Raw genomic sequence first — 20,381 nt, 5'->3', positions numbered from 1 at the left:
TCCTACAAAGGACAATAGCGATTTTTTGTGACCTACAAGTAATTGCAACAAAAAACGAGTATGGTCCATAACGTAAATTATAGATTTTCAATGCTAGCAATAAGTATAATTAAAGTACATGTGCTGTGTATTTTAATTGTGTATCGTGACCTGCTAATGTGATATCTCCGGTGATCACGTCACTCACAAGAAATGATCAGTCGTAAATATGTTATTCCTCATAAACGATTAACAGCTATATTTTTATTTTGTACGCTAGGCCAGGCCGACGGAGCTGTTGACTAATTTCTTCGGACGAAAGAAGCAAGAGAATCATTTTCCATTGCGTCCAAGTGGCCACTTACAAAACCAGATAACGCAACCCTCGAATTCAAGCGCGACGGTATCTTTGATAGATCTCAGTCCACCTGGATCCCCGACATTTACAACACGCTCCAGTGATGGTGTCAGTGTAGACAGTTTTGGCAGTGACGGAAACTCTAATCCATCTGTATTCACAAGCAGCGGAAACACATCGCAAACAGAAAGTGCCTTTGAAGATGATTTTGACTTTTTTGGTATATCCGCCAAGAAAATTGCACAAAATGACCCGTGGCAAACTAAAACAACAGACTACAACAACAAGCAAGATCCGTTCGGACCTCTAGAGGTCACTTGCTCGAATGTATCTCAAGTCGCCGGCGGTCTTTTTCCCTTTAATTCCAATAACCGCGAAACGAACCAAGTGCCTTCCAATCTAATCACTTCTAAATCTTTCGTTACATCGATGCCCACGATAATCCGAGCGAAACCTCCTAAGCCTCCGGCACCAAAGATACCGTTTAAGAAACTCGAACCGATACCGAAGGAAACGTGTATCGACTTTGCAGTCTCGAATAGCAGCACAATGAACAAACCGTTGACGTTGCATTTCTCTAATGCATGGTCCAACGATGGTGAAGAAAGTGATAGTCCATCGCCTCCCATGCCGACGATTCCACCACCGGCATTACCTGCGAATTATTTGGCAGAACTTAACAGTGATTTTAAAGTGAGTATTGTAAACTTGAAACTATATGGCTTGTATTTAAAGGAAGATAAAATGCATTTGTAATTGATATTAATTGATTGGCAATTTACAGAGAGATTCCAATGAACCTTACGGTATTGCGCTGTACGATTTCTCCGCAACTCATCCAGATGACTTAGCTTTAAAAGAAGGCGACATTGTACAATTGGTGAAGAAAATTAACGACGACTGGTTGGAGGGAAGAATAGGAAATCGTCAAGGCATCTTCCCGCTTAATTTCATCGACATCAAAATACCTCTGGCAGGTTTATCAGACAATGTGGTTACAGCCCTTTACACTTTTCCGGGAGAGAACAGCGACGACTTGTCATTTGAGGTATCAAAGATTAAGGCAAAGCAATTAAATGAAAGATCTATTATGTTCCTAACATTGTTTTGTTACTTTAGGAGGGAGCGAAAATTACAGTCATATCAAGGATATCGGAGGATTGGTTATACGGTGAGTACAACGGTAGGAGGGGACAATTTCCAGTAAATTATATAAATAGACTTCCACGTAATATTTAAACATTTTTAAAATAAATATTTTGTATCCAGTGTATTAACAATTTACTATTTCGAAAGCCTTCGTATTGCAAACATTATTAACAATTATTAATTACATCTTTACAAATTAATAAGAATAGTGATAAAAAGAGAAAGTGTACAAATGGATTTTTTTATGATGTAATTTTGATCATGTATATACAAATCATTAAAGAGAAAGAAAATTTTAGAAAATTTTACTGATAAAAAGACTGAATCATACATACGAATTTTTTTCGCTGTGTTCCAATAGACATAATTTTCAAAAGTAATTGAGATATTTGTCTTTAGGAATTAGAAAATAACATCTGCGATGTATTGGTGATATCTAGAATTCATTTAGCTTACTCTTTTTAAAACTTTTTAAGCCCTACTGTTTGCAATATTTTGTAAAGGATACTATGGAAACCATATACTGTGAATCCCGTTTCTGTTTTAATTTTATTTTGAGATTTTATGCTTGCATCTAATGTTTGAGAGTTTAATTTTCACTAAATATTTTGTACATGTCTTATATTTTTCTAATAGTATAAAAAGAATATTTCTACATTTCATTTTTTATTTATTGTGTAATTGAGAATTTTTGTATATCTGCGTTTTCGAAAATTTACTTTAAATATTTCAAAATCTGTTTTGGAAATTTTATATGAGGACATATTTTGGCAGGCATATACACAGTTGAAGTTTTTTGGCATATACAGAAGATAGTCATATTTAAACATAATTTAAATAAATTGTGTCATTACATATAAGATATAAAATAACAGATCTGCCAAGATTTACAAATTGTTAATAGTGATGAATGTGGACAATACATTTTGATTAAGATATTTCCTTCTCAAGCGTTATTTAAAAAGCTCGTTTTTTATAGACAGATTTCTAAACAATCAAATGAAAAATAATATATATAATAACAGTCTTCGTTAGATAATTTCACTGATTTAGATACTATTTTGGAATTTTTTTAGAGATCTAGCATAAAAACAAATTTTTTTTTCGTTGTATATATTGTATTCGAGAATCTAATGTATCTTATATATAAAGTTCAATACAGCCAAGAATTTGTAGCAATATTGCTGCAACTTTTGTACAACCTTGTGCTGTAGGGGTTAGGAAATTATTTTCCCTATTTATGAATTATAAATATAAATTGAGATTCGATTTTCTTTTAAGAATAAATTATAAATTATAAATTTAAAGATGATTACATTAGCGTATAAATAAATATGTTAGATGTCTATATAATTGTATTGTATTATACACATATTTTTCGTCTTAGAATTTATTTCAGTAAAAGTTACCAACGTGGTACAGTAATGTATATTATGTGAATGTATAACTGATTGGGAGGTAGGGAGGGAGAAATGCAATTGCGTAGTTTAGATAACTATTCATTTAATCTGCCGTTAAAATGAGTAATTATTATTGTATATGTGTATACTTAATCATGTTCATACGCAAGTTGTGTAATTATGTTTGATACAATTAATTAACATATGCATTAAATTCGAATATTTTATGAACGCATGTCAAGTCACTAGCTAAATTTTAGGAAAAACAAAATCAGCAGTAAACTTTGTATATTGCTCTAAGTTATTTCGTCATCAATTTGAAAATAATGGTACAAGTTTAAATAGTACATCTTACTACAGCTTATTGTATTGTTAGTAATTCATCTTATTCTTGTACCGTTTGCTCGAAATTTTTGTTAGTACAGTATTATCACGATATCCCGAATTGCATAAAAGATCTGCATGGGGGACCATAACGTTAGTTTATAAGATTAGAAAAGGCGAGTGATGATAGCGAAAAAATTGGAAGTTATAGTTAAAATGTAATAACAAATCATCTTTACATGCAATTAAATCGCTATTTAATTATAAGAATTACGCTGTTATGCAGAAGACGTCTAATACGCAATGTGATATTTTGCAATGTTTAATGTGTAAACATTTCATGTGTAAACAAAATAAACTGCAAAAAAAAAATAAACTTATCCGAATATAATTTCTACTCCCCGAGAACTGACTTCCGCAATCAATTAAAAAGATACGATGAGTATGTATATAAAGTAATCGAGAAAGAAACGATTATTTATCACGTTTGAGTTGAATGTGTACATATCTTTTCTACCGGGTTTATCTTTTAAGACGCGTATATTATACATGAGTTATATATAATGCAATATTCCTATATCGAAAAGAGTTTTCTTCCTAATGTACTTTGTTTTTTATAAAATTAGGTAACGTTGTTGTTTCTTTCATTGGAATTACTTCTATCATTAAATATTATTGAATTATTTGTCATATTATTGAATTGTTTGCTTCGTACAACAGTTCTCGTTAGCAATGTGATGCACAAGATCGTAAATGTTTGTGACAGTTACTCCATGTATTGCACCTCGAGACTTTTTTGTGGCACGGCAGATATGTATCCGTATAATTTTTCAACGTTTGCGCAACAACACTTCTGAATTTATTTCCTGTAAGGTAATACAGAAAAAAGTTTATTGCGAAATTCCAGTGGTATATATGAAAAAACAGGCCGTGGCACCACTTTAGTAACATCTTCTCTTGTAACCTGAAAAACACCGCCGTATTAAAATGTATATATATATATAAAATAAAATAAAAAGTATAATAATTGTAATTATATAAAAATAAATAACATTATTTATTATATAAAAAATATCGCAAGAAATAATTCGGAAACAGCGTGATATAGAAAACATTTTTTAATGTCAATTTCTATATTTTATTCAATAGATATTTTACCAATGTATATATCTGTCGTTCTCTCCTGTATTACTGGGATATTTGATTAAAATCACATCCCAATAAAGTTCCAACGTTTCAACAATTCCCAATGGCAGCAACAAGATCAAATGTACTATCGATACCGCGAGCAACGTTCTACTTGAATTGTTTATTCTGTTGCTTCTGTACCTAAAATTATCTGAGGCGAAGGTCGCTGTTAAATCTTCCCGTACGATGACGTCGTACGATCAATGATCGCGACGAAGACTTACGAGTTAATTCGTTGTGAATCTTGTAAGACCTCCTCATACGAACGATCAGTAGCAGATTGCCGATCGATATAAAAAGCAAGGGCAGCCACGTGGACAGGGCGATGTAAAAGTACATGGCGCTGCCCCATGGCTTCATCTTCTGGCACGGTACAAATTCGAAAACGCTGTCAGTTTCGTATCCTACAATCAGCGTAAGTCAGCATTCATTGACGAGAAGAGAACAATAATCGCATATAATCGTAAGTGACACAATTGACTCGCAAAGGGGAAAGGTGATATGGGATGTACGCTTTACCGCCAGAGTACAGCTTCGTTAATGATATTATGAAGCTTATGCAGACTAGGCTGGTGATAATTGTAATCGCGGAGCGAGTCTGATCGCGAGCTCCGAATGGAAACATCACGGCGATGGCACGCGTCCATGTGAGAGCGACAATCAGCCAGGTCGACGTAAATTGAAAAAGTTCCATGCTCACGGAATTCGCGCCGCATAAAAATTTGCTGTTCTGTAAGAAAATCATCCTGAGCGCTCATCGTGTTCTCTTTTCACAATCTACTTTCTTCTTAACATTCCAACAAAATGTATCGAGATGTTGAAATGAATTTACACGCCTAGGAATTTTGTCTTTCTTTTTTTGTTTCATCATGTATAGAGAATTTTTATTATTAATAAACAAATTAATATATAACGATAAAAAACATTGCGTAATATAAAATAAGAGAGTATTCTCATAAAATGTTAATATCACTAATGTGTTGAAAAGCATTTGTTAAGAAAAAAGAAAAAAATGAAAACAGAATAACATGTTAAAAATAAACTGTTAATCAATTTAAATTTCAAGACGTCAATGATCAATCGAGTTCAACGCGCCGATGAAATAATAGTCTTTTCTTTTCCAAACAATTCCTTTCGGTTGATATCACCGTACGTACAATAAACTTCCTCAGATTTCGACCTTTACTTAAAGTCTCTTCCTCAGTCGACGTTGAGATTTATTCAGGCATCAATTGAGAAAGACCTTGATCCAATTGAAAGGAACAGTTTGAAGAATAAATTGAAATTATAGTTATCTTTATTAACCAGAGCCAACTAAATTGATTTTGTTCCGTCTGATTGGACGAATTTCTTGCGGCAGGAGGGTAACTATGCAACAAGAGAAAATTAATCAAACACAGGATATTTACCATAAAAAGATCGTTAACGGACGAGGAGTGTGATTTTGCGACGCTGACGGCGTAATTGAATATTAACGCTCCATTGTCCGATATAGCGAGCGCGCTTAGATAAAGTGACAAATTGGAGTCACATAGCACAGGTGCGCTCAACATACTAAAAGATATAGCATTTAGCAATACACCTATACGAAGTGGGTTACAACGTTGTATGAGAACAGTAAGGTTCGAGAATTGTAAGGTGCGCATCGCGATGTTTCTTACCGAGTATTATAATAAATGGCGTTACATAGCGGAGCAAGAAACGGACGGATTTGACGAATGGCTTTAAAGACAGCCAGTACGAGCGTACTTCGCAGGGCCATTTAGTTTCTAAATCAGGCTGACTAGTATTGCGAATGAAATCCAAAACTGTTATTGGCAAGGAACACTTCGGAACGGCTCTGAAATTTTAAGGGATATAGGATTTGCAATAATTCAACGTGCGCATAAAAAGATTAATAAAACTTATCACGTAGTAAATTATATAATAAGAAAATATATATGGAAAGAAGACAGTTCCGCTGAAATATCAAATAAAAATTGAGTTAGATATACAAATCTGAAAATAATTTTGTTGGAATTTATCGAAATAATTATGTACAAATTCAACCATATGATGATAATGTCGCAAAAAATTTTGGACATTCTAACAATCACTTTGAGTCCTACATAATTATGAAGGTTCGACAAAATTATTTTCAGATCCAGCTAAATTTTTTAATATTTCTGAAAAATCCTTCTTTCTGTATATATATATATATATATATATATAAGTACTTTATTTCTAAGTTTTGAAACTCAACTACTTTAAAACATAAAATAGAGACTTGAAGACGATAATATCATCGAATATTTTTACCTGGCGGAAACATTGTAAGCTGAGAAGAGCTCGTTAGAATTCACTGACAGGATACTCGCGATGAATATCAATGCACGGATACTTTTATTACGTATCAAAATCATCTTGCACCGAGCGCACAACAACCGAGAATTTAAATTCGTGTCTTCTTTGACACTATATTCGAAGAAGAATTATCTGTCCTGTAGCACAGATACGACTAACAATGGGCTTCTTTAATTAGAAGCTGCAGAGCATCTGTTGTCGATTATCATAACATGACGTATTCGAATTTCGAAGTAAGCAGTTTGCTGGGATGTTGCTCCACTGGAAGGACATTAACATCGAAATTAATATATACATACATATATATGTATGCATGTATAAAATGCCAGTTGAAGTTTAATCTAGGTAAGAGAAGCTTACACTCGCGATTACATCAACTGTTGAAAATTATAATTAATTTGTAGTCGAAAGAATATCGATTAAAAGGAATTCAATGAGCTTGAAATATATTCGACTATTATACAATCGTACGTTTTATTTTCAAACTGAAAAACAGTTAACACAGTTACACAAATTTACATGGCTAACAAACGATGTGTATAAAAGATAATCATAGCGGAAAACTATTAGTCATCATATAATAAATCGCGATTATATCAACTGTTAATCAAAAGCTTTTTACGAAACGATATTTACGTATATTTCATTACGTCATATCTCACATTTCTGCACCTCAATATTATGATGCCCTGAAAGCTTTTCTATCCATTGCGAAATTATGATATGCTATTTCGATCCGTCATGTAATCTTGTGCAACGATATCGCGAGTTTGCGAGTAGTTATTTTATTTATGCGCAATATATATATTTATATATATAGGAACCACTCTCACATTCTATACAAATATATTTCTTAACATATATTATTAACATATAATATTTACATTTACATGATTCACACAAATTCACGAGTAAAAGGCACATGTTGAAACCACGATAGCCTGATAATAATTTCACTATTAGCCGCTTTTGCGCCAAGGATGTATTGCAACTACAATTTGTCTATTGACTTCAACTTTAAAATGTTAGGTAAATAAATGCTTTGGCAAGTTACATCTAATGTAACTAATGTATTTAATGTAACGTGTAATATGATATGCGATGTTATGTAATTTACTCGTATCGATTAATCTGTTATGTATCTTCTCGATATTTTTGTGATATACGCAATTTGCATAAAAAAGATATTCAATCTAGAACATAAATTCAACACCAAATTTTATATTCAAATTTCCTGATAATCATTTCGTTTACATTTCTCTTCTATCAAAAATATATTCCTTTCCCCTGATCTTTCGCAATGTAATCATCGATATTATAAACCTCGATTCGCTATACATTTCCTTGCAAATTCATCCTATTTACATTACTGTTATACTCTTACGCTTTAATATCAATATCTAGATTCACACACAAAACCGTGTTACTGAAAAAATATTTTCGCTCCTTAGAGTGATATATTCGATCCTTCGAGTAATAATAAATGAAAGATTTAAAAAGTAAACCAATTTCGGATAATTGGCCTCCTTGCAATATGCTTGTTTTTATAATTCAGAGTGTAAATATGTGTTTATATATTTATAGATGGACATTCCATGAAGGTATGCGATGCATTGAATGATATGAGCAACTCGAAGAATCTTTATCGAGTGATGCTTGATATTTCTATTCATACATTCAACATGTATGATATTAATTGAGCTTCTCTGCAAAACAACACGTGAACTGAAAAATAATCTTAGACTGTAGAAATGTACTTGCTTAAAATGCGTGATTTCCGAGGTGACTTTTATCATTAAACCAAGTGTCCAAGGAAAGCTGCATAAAAACATTAATCATTTATATATATCTACGTGTACTATGCAAACTATATATAAATTATGTATCGTCATGTGTTGTAATCTAGATAGCTTATTATCTATACAGAACATTTATATGTATCTGAAATAAGTATTTAGTTTTTATAATTATTTCCTTGTATATTGTAATTATCATGATTCATGTTATTATTATTTTTTTGTATCGTGATATATCTAAAAATATTCACATGTGTGCAGAGTAATAAAACATCGATGGAAAACAATTCCTTAGTTTTTCTTTTACCGAGTGCACATAGTTCATGCGAAGAAAAGATCATGTAAATATTTGCGTAGATAATATATGTATACGTATATAAGCCATATAGAGATTTAATTAATTTTTTAGTATACGTGGCCTTAATAATTGTATACTAAAGTATTAATAAATTAATAAACTAAGTGTGTATACGTAATTATACTACTTTCAAACTGAGCGTTAACGTTACATACGTTTTTCTGATACTTGGTGCAATTTCAAGAAAGTATAATTAGACCGTATTTAGTATATAAGAAAATGCAAGCAAACGGAATAAAACATGCCTCTATTCGTCGATACATTAAGTAATCTTCATTTTTAGAAATATACGAAAATTGTTTTTAAGCATAGTTTAGAACCATATTATGCGTCTCACTTTGACCAATTTAACACAGCCCTTATTTTATTAATTATACGCTATCAAGAGGATTGCGATATTCAGTTTAGAAAGCACATATGCAATGGTTCCATTACACAGTATATCGATTTCTATATATAATTCAATATTTGTTCAATGGATCGATTAGAAGGATATTCAGTACAGAAATATCGACACTTCTGCCTACTGTATAGTTATTGAAAAAATAATAATCGTATAACAATTCGTTCGTACACACGTGTCCGAAAATATGATAACATGATTTTTATGATCGCTTATTGTTTGACATATCAACTATTCAACAGATCATTAAGAGTATAACCGTTCCATAATCTTTTCCTCAAGTAAAATGAGAATCTATATAAATAGCTCTGTTTGCTTTATTTTTAAAAAATATTAATGATAGATGGATTATACCTACGGTATGTATGATTGAAATCAGATATGGCAATAGAGCATTCTTATTAATCTATATGACACAGACACCTTTAATGCAAAACGCTTGTTACTTCGACTTAATTATTCTACAGAATAAGTACAAATATTAGAGAAACAGAGTAAATCTGATATTCTATAAAAGGCTTTAACGTGTAGAACCGCATAAGATAAAGCACGGGCGTTATGTGTAGTTGTTTGCGATACATATTCAAATTCAAAACTAGTCTTTTGTTCTCGATCACAGCCACTGAACAGCAACAGAAACACTTGCAGTATTTTCACATGTTTTTGCATATTTTTCTACAATCATTTTATGTTTTTGGGTGATGAGTAAATTTGCTTGATTTTTTTTTTATTGCGAAAGCAATGCGGAGCTGATAACAGCTGCATTATCACATATTAGACAAGTTGTTAGTAGAGAAATATCTGTGTGGAACCATATTAAACTGCAATGTAAAATAGTGCCTACGCAACAAAGTTCCTTTACATGGGAGACGTTGTTCTGATATTTTGGTAATCCTATCCCTGTTTTATCTGAGAAACAGTATATTATATATATATATATATATATTAACAAGAATAGAGTAAACAGTACTGTGATAGTAGTGTGCCACTTAAGTAAATTAAAATATATTATTATATCGTAAAATTAAAATTTATTAATAAACAATTTCATCATTCTTCTTAAGACTAGTTTAACATTAGCTTAAAAGGAAAACGGATATGTGACAGAAATGTCCATGCGCTAAGTGTTAATTATTCCTTCCAAAGGTCATACGATTGGACACATAAAATTATGCGACGGCATATGCGTAAAAAGTGATAACGTTGATTTTTTTCATTAAAAAGCAAGAATTAATGAGCTCGTTCATGGCAGTTTTCTATAATATTTTCTTATGCTCTTCTATGCCCAATAATTGCGCTGATGCTATTCTACAGTTCCGTACTGTTTGCCCTATTATAGATACGTTTTGCAATTAATATTTCATCTCATCGATATATATTTTACATTTATCAGCGATTACTATTTATATTTCTTCTAAAATCTATATCGATATCTCTTAATCGCGCCTAAGCCCGTATGCTTCTTCATTTTGGATAATTTATTCGTGTTAAAATATTTTGTGAAATTTGTATCAGAAAGTAAAGTTGCGCTTTACATTTCATACTTTCTAATATCACGGTGGTAAGAAATTAACCTATAGTTAAAATAAGTTTTCTATGTATGTACACGTATGTATGTACAACACGAGTGCGTGTGCATGTAGCATTATGCACGATTAGACAGATTGATTAGCGTGACTCATTTTGACGTTATTATCCGTACTTCAATAAATTCGTTGTACTGAATCAGATTAATTTCTTACCTGAAGGCTTAAATTCTAGTTGACGAGTACAGATTACCAAATGTTACAAGGAACTCGGATAAAAAAAACGATGAGATTATTCTTACAATTACTGAATAAACTAATAAATAAAGCTGTCGAGTAGTTTTCAGCGCAAAAAATTTAAAAATGATCTATAATCTATTCCAAACGTATATAACGAATATCTCTGAGAAAATAATTATTTTGTTTGCAATATTTTTTTAGTTCAAATTAATTGTAAAGAATTAACAGTTGCCTTTTTCTTTCTATGATCAAAACGTGATCTATTCTCTGTTACGTCGAATTATTGTACTGTGCATTCCTACCCAGAATATTTACAAAAATATGCATTACATAAGTACTAGAAAAGTACCTATATCATTGTAGCGGCACTTTATCTTCTCTGTATTTCTCTGCACGTCAGTTGCACATTGCTGATTATTTGCATTGTACGTATTATTAATTGCACGATTGCCCATTAGCTTAGTCGGGCCTATAGATTGGAATCTTTGGAATAAATTCAATCAAAAGAACCTGTAATGGCAAGAAAATCGAAATCAATATCATTATAAAATAAGACCTATTAATATTTTCTTAAAACTTTAATAATTTCATAATGCCTTACATATTCCATCATGGAGGAGCTATCGCATCTTTGTTTTGCCAGTCTCCAATGTAAACCGAGTTTGTGGTACAGCCTACTATTCTCCCACTCTAACAATTTGTTTAACGAATGCTGAGTCTAGAAAGATAATCCTTATTAATGTCTTGTACGTATATATTAAAATCTAATTAAGACTACTACATTATCCAACTTATAGCTTATATAAGCTTTACTCTAAAAACTTTTAAAGTGTATCTCACTCTAAAGAGTAACATTTCCACTCTTAAAGATCAAAAAGTGAGCTACTCCTTTTCAAAACTGTATCTATTTTCACTCTTTAGAGTGAGATTCCATTCCAAAAAATTTACAGAGTTATAAATTGGACTTTCTTACAATTAATACGCACCCTCTTGCTCAAGCAAATAACAGGCCACAGAGAACATCCTAGAGTACAGCAACAGCATACACAACCGCAGAATAACCACTTAACGTTAACAGGTAAAGTCTTTTTCAATACACTGTTCACTCTCATAACAGTCGCCTTGAACTCTTCTGGAGCTACGCGGGACATGAGGCCGTTGGGAAACTCCGATTCAAAACGGTTACTGAGACCGAATCTGAAAGAAAAATCGCACATATCGATAACATTTTTTTACATATTTCTTTCTTTTTTTTTTTTTTTTTTTCTTTTAGCGACTTGGATGAGATTTGTCATTGAAATTCTTTTGAAACGGAAGTAAAAATATCGACTCGACTCCAAGGTAAACAACAATTTAATTATACAAGTTCAGCAGATCGCTAAATATGCATTTTTGTGTTTCAGAGGAAAAAAAAATAACACGATGTCGCTGGCGACATCGAAACAACAACGGGAGAAACGTGGACGTGTTGCCAAGTAGAACGTCGAAATTAAGGAGATCAGATAGCTTTATTTGCTTCTCTTCTTTGTGGAATCGCGAATCCTGCCCTCCCCCCTCCCTCCCTGTCTCCCTTCCCACCCCTCTGTCCTACCAGACAACAAAGAACCTCTCGGACCTCGAAATGTGGCGCTCCACGAAAAAAAAAACTTACACTGTCATGTTGCCAGCCCCGCGGATCACGATCGGGTCCGGCACCATCGCGACGTAGTGATCCTCTAGATGCTGTTCATGTTCCTCCTCCTCCTCGTAGATTGCGTCGAAATCCGCCATCGTGCTCCACCTCGGACTCGCGGCCTCCCGCGGACGTGTGTCGCTCGTATATACCGCGTTCAGCGACGACGATAACAACACTGCCGCGCGCGCGCGCGTCTCTTACCCCCCTCGATTAGCCGGCCAGGTCGTCGTGGTTGCTGGTCGTCAACGACGACGACGCCGCGCGGCGCTCTCGCGAGCGCGTTCCTCTCGCTCACATCCCCGCCGAGACGGTGGGTTTCCGGCACGTCGTCACGTTCGCTCCGTCACGATTATTGCGAGCGACGATCATCTCCGTCGCGAAACCGAGCTAGGCCAGCTGCTAGACGCACTCTTGATGATGACGACGACGACGACGACGACGGCAACGACGACGATAGTCGCGATATCGTTCACCGCCAGCGTTCGCGTATTATGTACGTAATATCGCCACTCGCACCAGCTTCACCGATCACCGATGCACAGTGCAATGCGAATAGTGCGGATATGATATGCGTAATGTGATCCGCTCGTATATATCGCTCACGATCTCTTCTCTGCTCCGAGCTCCGACCTGCTCCGATCTCAAGCTCAGCTCAGGTCGAACGCGCAAACGCGAAGGGGTGATAGTGTGAATTAGTCATTGACGAATCCAGAAATTTGTCAAGGGCGGGGGCCACCGGAGCGTCGCAAGCAGAATTTTTTTTTTTAAGTCAAATATGAAAAGGTAGAATGTTTAAATTATTATCGGCATTACCAATTTTTTTTTTTTTTTTTTCAAGAAGTATTATTTAAACGCATAATTCATAAGATGTTTCGATTCAAAATTATATCGACATAAAAAACTAATGTAATAGAATATATATTCTTTATACCTACAGAAGTAAATTAAAAGATATTTTTGAAAAAAATTGTAATTAAACCATTTCAGAAATATTTATTAACACATTTTGTATAAATATTTAAAAAAAAAAGACTCCAAGGAGAGGGGCCATGGCCTCCATAGATCTCTCGTAGATACGTCAGTGAAACTGAACGGCTGGTGCGACCATTCTAGCGCATGCGTCGCAGCGCAACTGCTAGCAGACGTTACATCTCAACCGCGTATATTTCGCTGCGAAAAAGGATGTCGGTAGATCCCCTCCCCCCCCTTTTGTAAAATTCATTGTTTAATTTCTTTAGAATTAAAGAATTTTTTGCTACGTCACGCTACGCGATAGAGTACATACAATAAATAAATTTTATTAGAAAACTATATGTGTAATATATGCTGCATATTATTAATACAAATTGTAATTAAAAATGGATAATTATTAATAATAATTTATACAGACCTTAAGGAAAAATATTCTGTGCAACATCTTAGCACGAGCCTGTTGATCACGTGTCCATTGACGCATTTGTAGAAAAGTCTATTTGGAGATTTGTTCAATTTGCAATGTTAATCAGCACTGTTCCGATTTTATTTGAATAATGCAAACAGGCAGCTTTCAATGGGAATATTCCGTAGATTTATGGGTTCCTGTTAAAAAAACAATTTTATAATATCTGCACTTCTTTCTTCGCGAAAGGGATTTGTATTTATAACATAAAATTTCGATAGTATAGAAGGATTCATTAATTTAGATTTTATAACTTTTCAATTCATTTTCCAGTACAAATAGACGATACACATAATATTAGTGTCAATTTTATTTTATATAATTCTGACTCGTTTCTAAGAGCTCTCTTTCTCTCGATCTTCAACTTTCGATATTCTTCTTTTTTCTTTGCAAAGTTGTCTGGTCTCTTTTGAGAAACCACTTTCTCTGATAGATACAAAACATACTTTCTCTTTTCTAGTCTCCTACTGTTTCTATCCATCCGTTATTTCAGTTTCCGTAAAGGCTTTTAAAAATTACCATGGAATTAGTATAATCATTAAGCTTGACGGCTTACTTTAAGCTTGATGGCTTTAAATGAAAAAGCAAAAAGCCACAATTCAAAATACAATTAATAGATATACAGGATGAATCAGAGTCGTTGAATCAGTTTTTTATCCTATAAGAAAATAATTGACTGCACACGTTATAATTCAATTAGGTATGAAATCGATAATTTTCTCATAGAATAAAAAATTCGTTCAACGACTCTGATACATTCTGAACATCTATTAATTACCGCGGGATAACTAAAGAACACTGACGTGACCGAGCATCGGTAATTAAGTCTGTGATATAATAAAATACATTATGCAATAACAAGCAAGAAAAATTGAAAAAATTACAAGTTGTGTCTACAATCGATTAATTAATATTTAAAATTTTTAATAATTATCTGTGTCTTTCTAAACTGAACATATGTAGAAGATGTAAGTACAAAAGAATGACAGATCAATTACAAATTAATTTAGCAAACATTAATTAACTATTAATTGTTTAATCGATTATTGTTTAATCTATTATATATATTATATTAATATATCTCTTCCAATTCTCTTTTTCATAAAAAGAAGAGAAAGAGCCAAAGGAATCAATTTAAATAAGTTTATTTTTAAATAAAAAATATAAATAATTAATCTTAAAATTGAAACGTTACAAAGTGATTTAAATTAGGTTTCCTTAAATCATAAATTTTTTTTCATAATTCCTAAGAAAACAGATTAGATCAGTATTATAATACTATTTTTTTTTAGCTCCGTTGTAATAACAACGCCAGTAATGTTGGAAATGTCTAAAAATAAACATGAATTCGATATAATTAATAACAAAATCACATTCAGTAAGATTAAACCAAATAGGTATTTAGTAAGATAGAATTGGAATTAGACAGAATTTTACGGGAGATGTTACATAATCAATTTTTAGTTTGACTTTTCACGCAACTTGAAACACTTCTTGCTACAATACATTACGCAACATTACATTGCACAAATTCCTCGAGACGTCCCCGGAATTCGGAACAAAGTTCCTCAGAAGTTATTCGAGTAAATTACTTCCTGTACGTCTAATAAATATAATAGAATTAATATGTTAATAGATGTACTAAAATGGAAAGTAATCCGCAAAAAGATTCATTTACATTGCACGTTTTTTAGGCCAACTTCGAACAACTCCGCAAAGAAAGCGAGAACTGACGATGTTGCGTAACACGTCATTCGCAGGGGAAAAGAAGGATCAGCACGATCAGTCGTGCGATTTAACGGCACGCGAAATCGGACTACAGTGGACGTCGTGGACGAATACGTCCGGTCCACAATTCAGCTTCACAGCGTGAGGATCTTGGGACAATAAATGATGAATCATAGCATCACGCATCACGTACACGCGTTATATCGCGTAGACTCTGTCCGTGCGTGCAAAAAATACTCTTAAGTCATTACGCGGCTTTGAGCGCGTTTCAATCAGAGTGCAACGGCCGCTCGACTAGAAATCGCGGAACCGTCAACAGCGCAATAGAATGATTGTCAATCAATTCGATGCAACAGTTGAGATTAATAGAAATGACGACACCTTCTCTCCGGGCGACGCGCTAATTTGCCGCGCAAATTTGCAATCGGAACGATTCAGGGTTGGGTAAGTTAACTTTTTTTTCAACTAAGTTAAGTTAAAGTTAACAGCCTTGAACATTTAACTTAATCAAAATTAATCTATAATAAAATTAATTGAATTAAAAGTTGAGTTACTAAAAAAAGTAATTAAAAAGTTAAAAGTTAAATTTGGTTTGAACGAGCAACTAAAAAAAGAGAAAAAGTTTAACTATTTTACATAATTTTTCGTATTTTTCCTTTCTCACAGCTTATTTATTGAAGAATCTGGTTATTTTTGTCCACAAGTAACGATTATACAATATAAAATTATTAAATTATATGTTCATTAGCCTCTTGCATTGTATCTAAGAATTGACTTCAAAAAAATTAAATTAAAAGTTAATAGTTACCGATAAAATGTAACTAAATTAAGTTAAAAACTTAAGAGTCTAAAATTTAACTATAAGTTAAGTTAAAATTAATTAACTTTTTAACTTTTTAACTTAGCACTACCCAATCCTGTAACTGTTATATGCAATAAATTAAAATTTGTCACTGAAAAAACGTAGTAAAAAGAAATATTTAACCAAAGCTGTATCGTTACTTTTATATAATAAATTAAATAAACATATATATTTGACAAAAAAAAAAATATTTCGAAAGAAAGAGCAAATATACAAATAAGTGAGAATTCCATTATTAAACATATTATTATTTGCAATATAATATTGCAATTATAAATGTAATATTATATTTTTATTAAAGTACAACTTTGATAAAATTAAAAAATATTTAAACAGTAATAATTCACAAATACCGATGATAAGTTTGGCAAAAAGAAAAGTAAAACATATGGGAGACAGTGATAATAATCGATTAATTTTATGATCTATGACAGAGAAATAAAGCAGTGTTTAGGGCTAACGTATTTCTTCCACCTCGTGCAAATAGTTTCTCCAATCTGTGTTATACTTGACTGACTAAATCATAAATAGCAGTGAGACGCAAAACTTTTCGTTAGTCCGCTATGAATTCGTGGAGTGCAAAGGCTTTCGTATTTTTCCTGATTGTTTCAGTGTCGCGTAGAAATGCTCAACAGCAGCCTCAACATTTCAAATTTCATAACAAAAGGATCATTATTGATTTTAATAATGGTACCATCACGATCAATAAACAGCTATCCGTATCGAACAGTGAGTACAAACATGTCCCTAATAATTAATGAATTCGATAGTAAAAAATGATATTATCATTTTGTTAAAAAAATCAAATAATAATTAATATAATATAAGTACAATTTCGAGAACTTACACTTTCAATAATATTCGATTTGTAAATGGTTTATCGTGTAATTTATTTTCTATCAATATTATAGATATTATATATTTGTATCCTAGAAATGGCTTTATAGCGCTTTTCAGACATGCATATTCTCTGGGTAAACTTACGCGTTTTTATATTTATACATCAGTACATATATTTTTATTTTCATTTATACCTTTTTTTCTCGAGAGAGTCTGTTTTCTGTGAATATCTTTTTGTCATTAAAAAGCCAAACAAATGGAGAGGATAGTTGGTGGAAGTTACGCGAACGAAGGTCAATTTCCGTTCATGGCCGTGGTGCATCGGTTGATCGATGGTAAGAGAGTCGCTCAGTGCGGTGGTACCATCATTTCGAAAAGATGGGTGCTGACCGCAGGGCACTGCATCGCCAAGTACCCACAAAGATTTTTCGTGATACTTGGAATCATTGATAAGACCGGGATCGGTTACAACGTAAATCGGGGACCTGGAGTCTCGATGATGACGACACGGGCTCACGTACATCCATACTATTTCTTCAGCAAGAACGACATCGGACTGTTACACCTGCCGCAGGACATTCCTTTTTCAGGTAAAAAATACTCGTCGATGGAGAACGCGTGGCTTTATAGCTCATTTCTTGATACTGAAAAAAAAAAAAAACTTCAGAGATATAAACGATAAAATTGTTAATAATAATTATAGAATTGTAGTTTTTGCGGTTCAAGGAAATTTTAATTTTTAGAAAAAATTCAACCGATACATCTGGCTGGTCTGAAGGATGGTAAAGTTATGGCCGATACAATGGCCTATGTCGTTGGATGGGGTCGCGATGGATACGGTCGCAAAGGTACCAAGAAACTTATGTACGCTCTAATGCCGTTAATTTCAAAACGGGAGTGTGTCTCGTACTGGAGAGTGGATCACAGAAATATATGCACGAAACCAGGTCTTGGGAAAAACGCGTGTCAGGTAAGAAATTTAATGATAAAAACAAAAATAAACAATAATATAATACAATAGTAATATAATTTCACAAAAAAGAAGATAAAATAAAATTTAAACATTATATATTTACTCAAATTTAAGAATAAATTGAAGTTCCTCACAGTTAGTTATTCGTTTTATTCCAATGCGATATGTCTTAGGGTGATAGCGGAGGTCCTCTTTTTGTAATAAAGGATGATCAGCCGCTACAAATTGGTATCGTTAGCTACGGAGATGCAAATTGTCCAAGCGATAGACCGGGGGTGTATACTAGAGTAGCAGCATTTGCAAATTGGATTCAACGTGTCACTGGAATGCAATTCGAATAAATCACATTATGAAGATATCGTGTCTTTCTTTAATTACGGGATTTCTCGATAATCACAAGTGTACCCTGTCATTTTAGTAAAATTGGAATTATTCTTCTCTTATTCTCTCTTTTCTTTGAATACATCATTTTCTTCAGATATGATTTTCATGTGCTTTTCTGTAAATAATAGGTATGTACAGTATTTCCTGAGAGATTATAGCTTTATTCCAATCTGCATTACTGAAAAAATATATATGTTCTAATTTAGCTTGTAATAGTTATAATTAAGACAGAAGATAATTACAAACGACTTTTTTTTTCGTCTTCGAATTATTGTCTGCATTTCCATCGAGTTATTATCCGTCGAGTAGCCAACTCATAGGATATAATTTTCTTTTCGCGTTAGGGATAAAATAGACTACAACGCGATATTACCGACAGTGGCAATACATTGCGTCTAACAATATCATTATACATTATAATAATATAAAGCAAATTAAAATAAAATATCTATGATTATTTACAATTTTGTCAATACGCTCTTTTATGTAGAAAAGTCAAATTAAGAGATCATCTTATCGATTGTTAATTTTATGTAGTTAATTCACTTCTTGTTCTTGGAGTCCGCGTATGATGGCGACATTGTCACAATGTTTATAATTTGCATTTAATAAATGCAACATCAGTGCAAAAATCACAGCATTACTTTATTATAAATACATTATATTTATCTTTAGTAAAAATATTGTTACAATCTTTCATAATATTTTTAAGAATTTTTTAATTTAACATACAAGTAAAATTTAAAAAAAAAAAAAGATTTCTTCATTTTTATTATCAATTAGGATAAGCCTATTAATATTTGCGTACGCATTATTCATACACACACAAAGCTGATAATACGCGAAATGTGAAAATCATACGTCAGTAATGAAGCAATGACAAAATTTTGCAAATCATTCATATCTACCGACTTTTTTGCGCAACGCGCAAATCGTCGTGTCGTATTATTTGATGGCATGTGCAGCAGAATGCATATCGAGCTTCGAGAGTATAACTGTGCCTCTTCGGACGTGTACATAGCAATCACGGACGCTTCTCGGCACAGTTAAAATGTGATTAAAGCGGTCACGGATGAGAGCCGGCGCGATTGCGGGGCCGATAAAAATCTCGGTGAAACAGGCGAGGAAAGGTGATGAGATGCGATTTATAATTGTCTGGCACGAATGCAGAACAGAGCTTGTCCTGTTCGAGCGGCTATTACCGCAAAATCGTAGCGAAGGTTCTTTCCTGACAATGAGTTTAACCACCTGCCTCGGCGACGATCCGGCGAAATTGCTGCTTTCCAAATGCTTCGGCGCGAATTTGCGATACACGAGACAATATTGAAGAAACTGCAAAAAATCATTAATCGTGCTAAAAAATTATATAACTGATATACGATTGATAAACAGATAAAACTGTTACGGACACTATTAT

The 20,381-nt window shown here is 33.0% G+C and overlaps 3 protein-coding genes and 1 pseudogene across 6 annotated transcripts in view; 2 read left to right on the top strand and 2 right to left on the bottom strand.

Moving 5' to 3' along the window:
• LOC108754974 (uncharacterized protein B0303.7) overlaps positions 1-1,701 on the top strand; it is a 4,529-nt gene extending 2,828 nt beyond the window's left edge. For all 4 annotated transcript variants that reach the window (XM_018497664.1, XM_018497663.1, XM_018497665.1 and 1 more), the window contains exons 4-6: positions 260-1,030; positions 1,122-1,385; positions 1,457-1,701. In XM_018497664.1, coding sequence (XP_018353166.1) covers positions 260-1,030; positions 1,122-1,385; positions 1,457-1,576 — 1,155 coding nt within the window. In that variant the 3' untranslated portion in view covers positions 1,577-1,701. The remainder of the gene's footprint in view (positions 1-259; positions 1,031-1,121; positions 1,386-1,456) is intronic.
• A 2,156-nt stretch (positions 1,702-3,857) lies between these two features.
• Positions 3,858-6,878, bottom strand: LOC108755019. The gene is made up of 7 exons (XM_018497727.1): positions 6,697-6,878; positions 6,060-6,238; positions 5,808-5,980; positions 4,918-5,128; positions 4,623-4,802; positions 4,369-4,549; positions 3,858-4,174 (listed from the first exon to the last, which is right to left on the bottom strand). The coding sequence occupies exons 1-7, from the start codon at positions 6,798-6,800 to the stop codon at positions 3,937-3,939; spliced, it is 1,266 nt and encodes a 421-aa protein (XP_018353229.1). The 5' UTR covers positions 6,801-6,878; the 3' UTR covers positions 3,858-3,936.
• Positions 6,879-11,247: 4,369 nt separating this feature from the next.
• LOC108755095 (cysteine-rich hydrophobic domain-containing protein 2) lies at positions 11,248-13,500 on the bottom strand. Its single transcript, XM_018497891.1, has 4 exons — positions 12,716-13,500; positions 12,051-12,261; positions 11,666-11,782; positions 11,248-11,574 (listed from the first exon to the last, which is right to left on the bottom strand). The coding sequence occupies exons 1-4, from the start codon at positions 12,832-12,834 to the stop codon at positions 11,524-11,526; spliced, it is 498 nt and encodes a 165-aa protein (XP_018353393.1). The 5' UTR covers positions 12,835-13,500; the 3' UTR covers positions 11,248-11,523.
• Positions 13,501-16,012: 2,512 nt separating this feature from the next.
• Positions 16,013-18,921, top strand: LOC108755094 (annotated as a pseudogene).
• The last annotated feature ends 1,460 nt before the right edge of the window (positions 18,922-20,381 follow it).

Source organism: Trachymyrmex septentrionalis, unplaced genomic scaffold (genome assembly GCF_001594115.1).
Source record: "Trachymyrmex septentrionalis isolate Tsep2-gDNA-1 unplaced genomic scaffold, Tsep1.0 scaffold83, whole genome shotgun sequence".
Lineage (NCBI taxonomy): Eukaryota > Metazoa > Arthropoda > Insecta > Hymenoptera > Formicidae > Trachymyrmex > Trachymyrmex septentrionalis.
This window is presented reverse-complemented; position numbering and strand designations above follow the sequence as displayed.

Bases quoted from the DNA above. Each gene is read 5' to 3' on its own strand.
- LOC108755019 (XM_018497727.1), bottom strand. From the start codon at position 6,800: ATGATTTTGATACGTAATAAAAGTATCCGTGCATTGATATTCATCGCG. The intron at 5,981-6,059 runs GTAAGAAACATC...CACTTCGTATAG, and splicing joins GCCATTTATTATAATACTCG to GTGTATTGCTAAATGCTATA. The intron at 4,175-4,368 runs GTAAAATATCTA...GGTGTTTTTCAG, and splicing joins AACGACAGATATATACATTG to GTTACAAGAGAAGATGTTAC.
- LOC108755095 (XM_018497891.1), bottom strand. From the start codon at position 12,834: ATGGCGGATTTCGACGCAATCTACGAGGAGGAGGAGGAACATGAACAG. The intron at 12,262-12,715 runs GTAAGTTTTTTT...TTTTTCTTTCAG, and splicing joins GGGGCTGGCAACATGACAGT to ATTCGGTCTCAGTAACCGTT. The intron at 11,783-12,050 runs GTGCGTATTAAT...TTATCTTTCTAG, and splicing joins TTATTTGCTTGAGCAAGAGG to ACTCAGCATTCGTTAAACAA.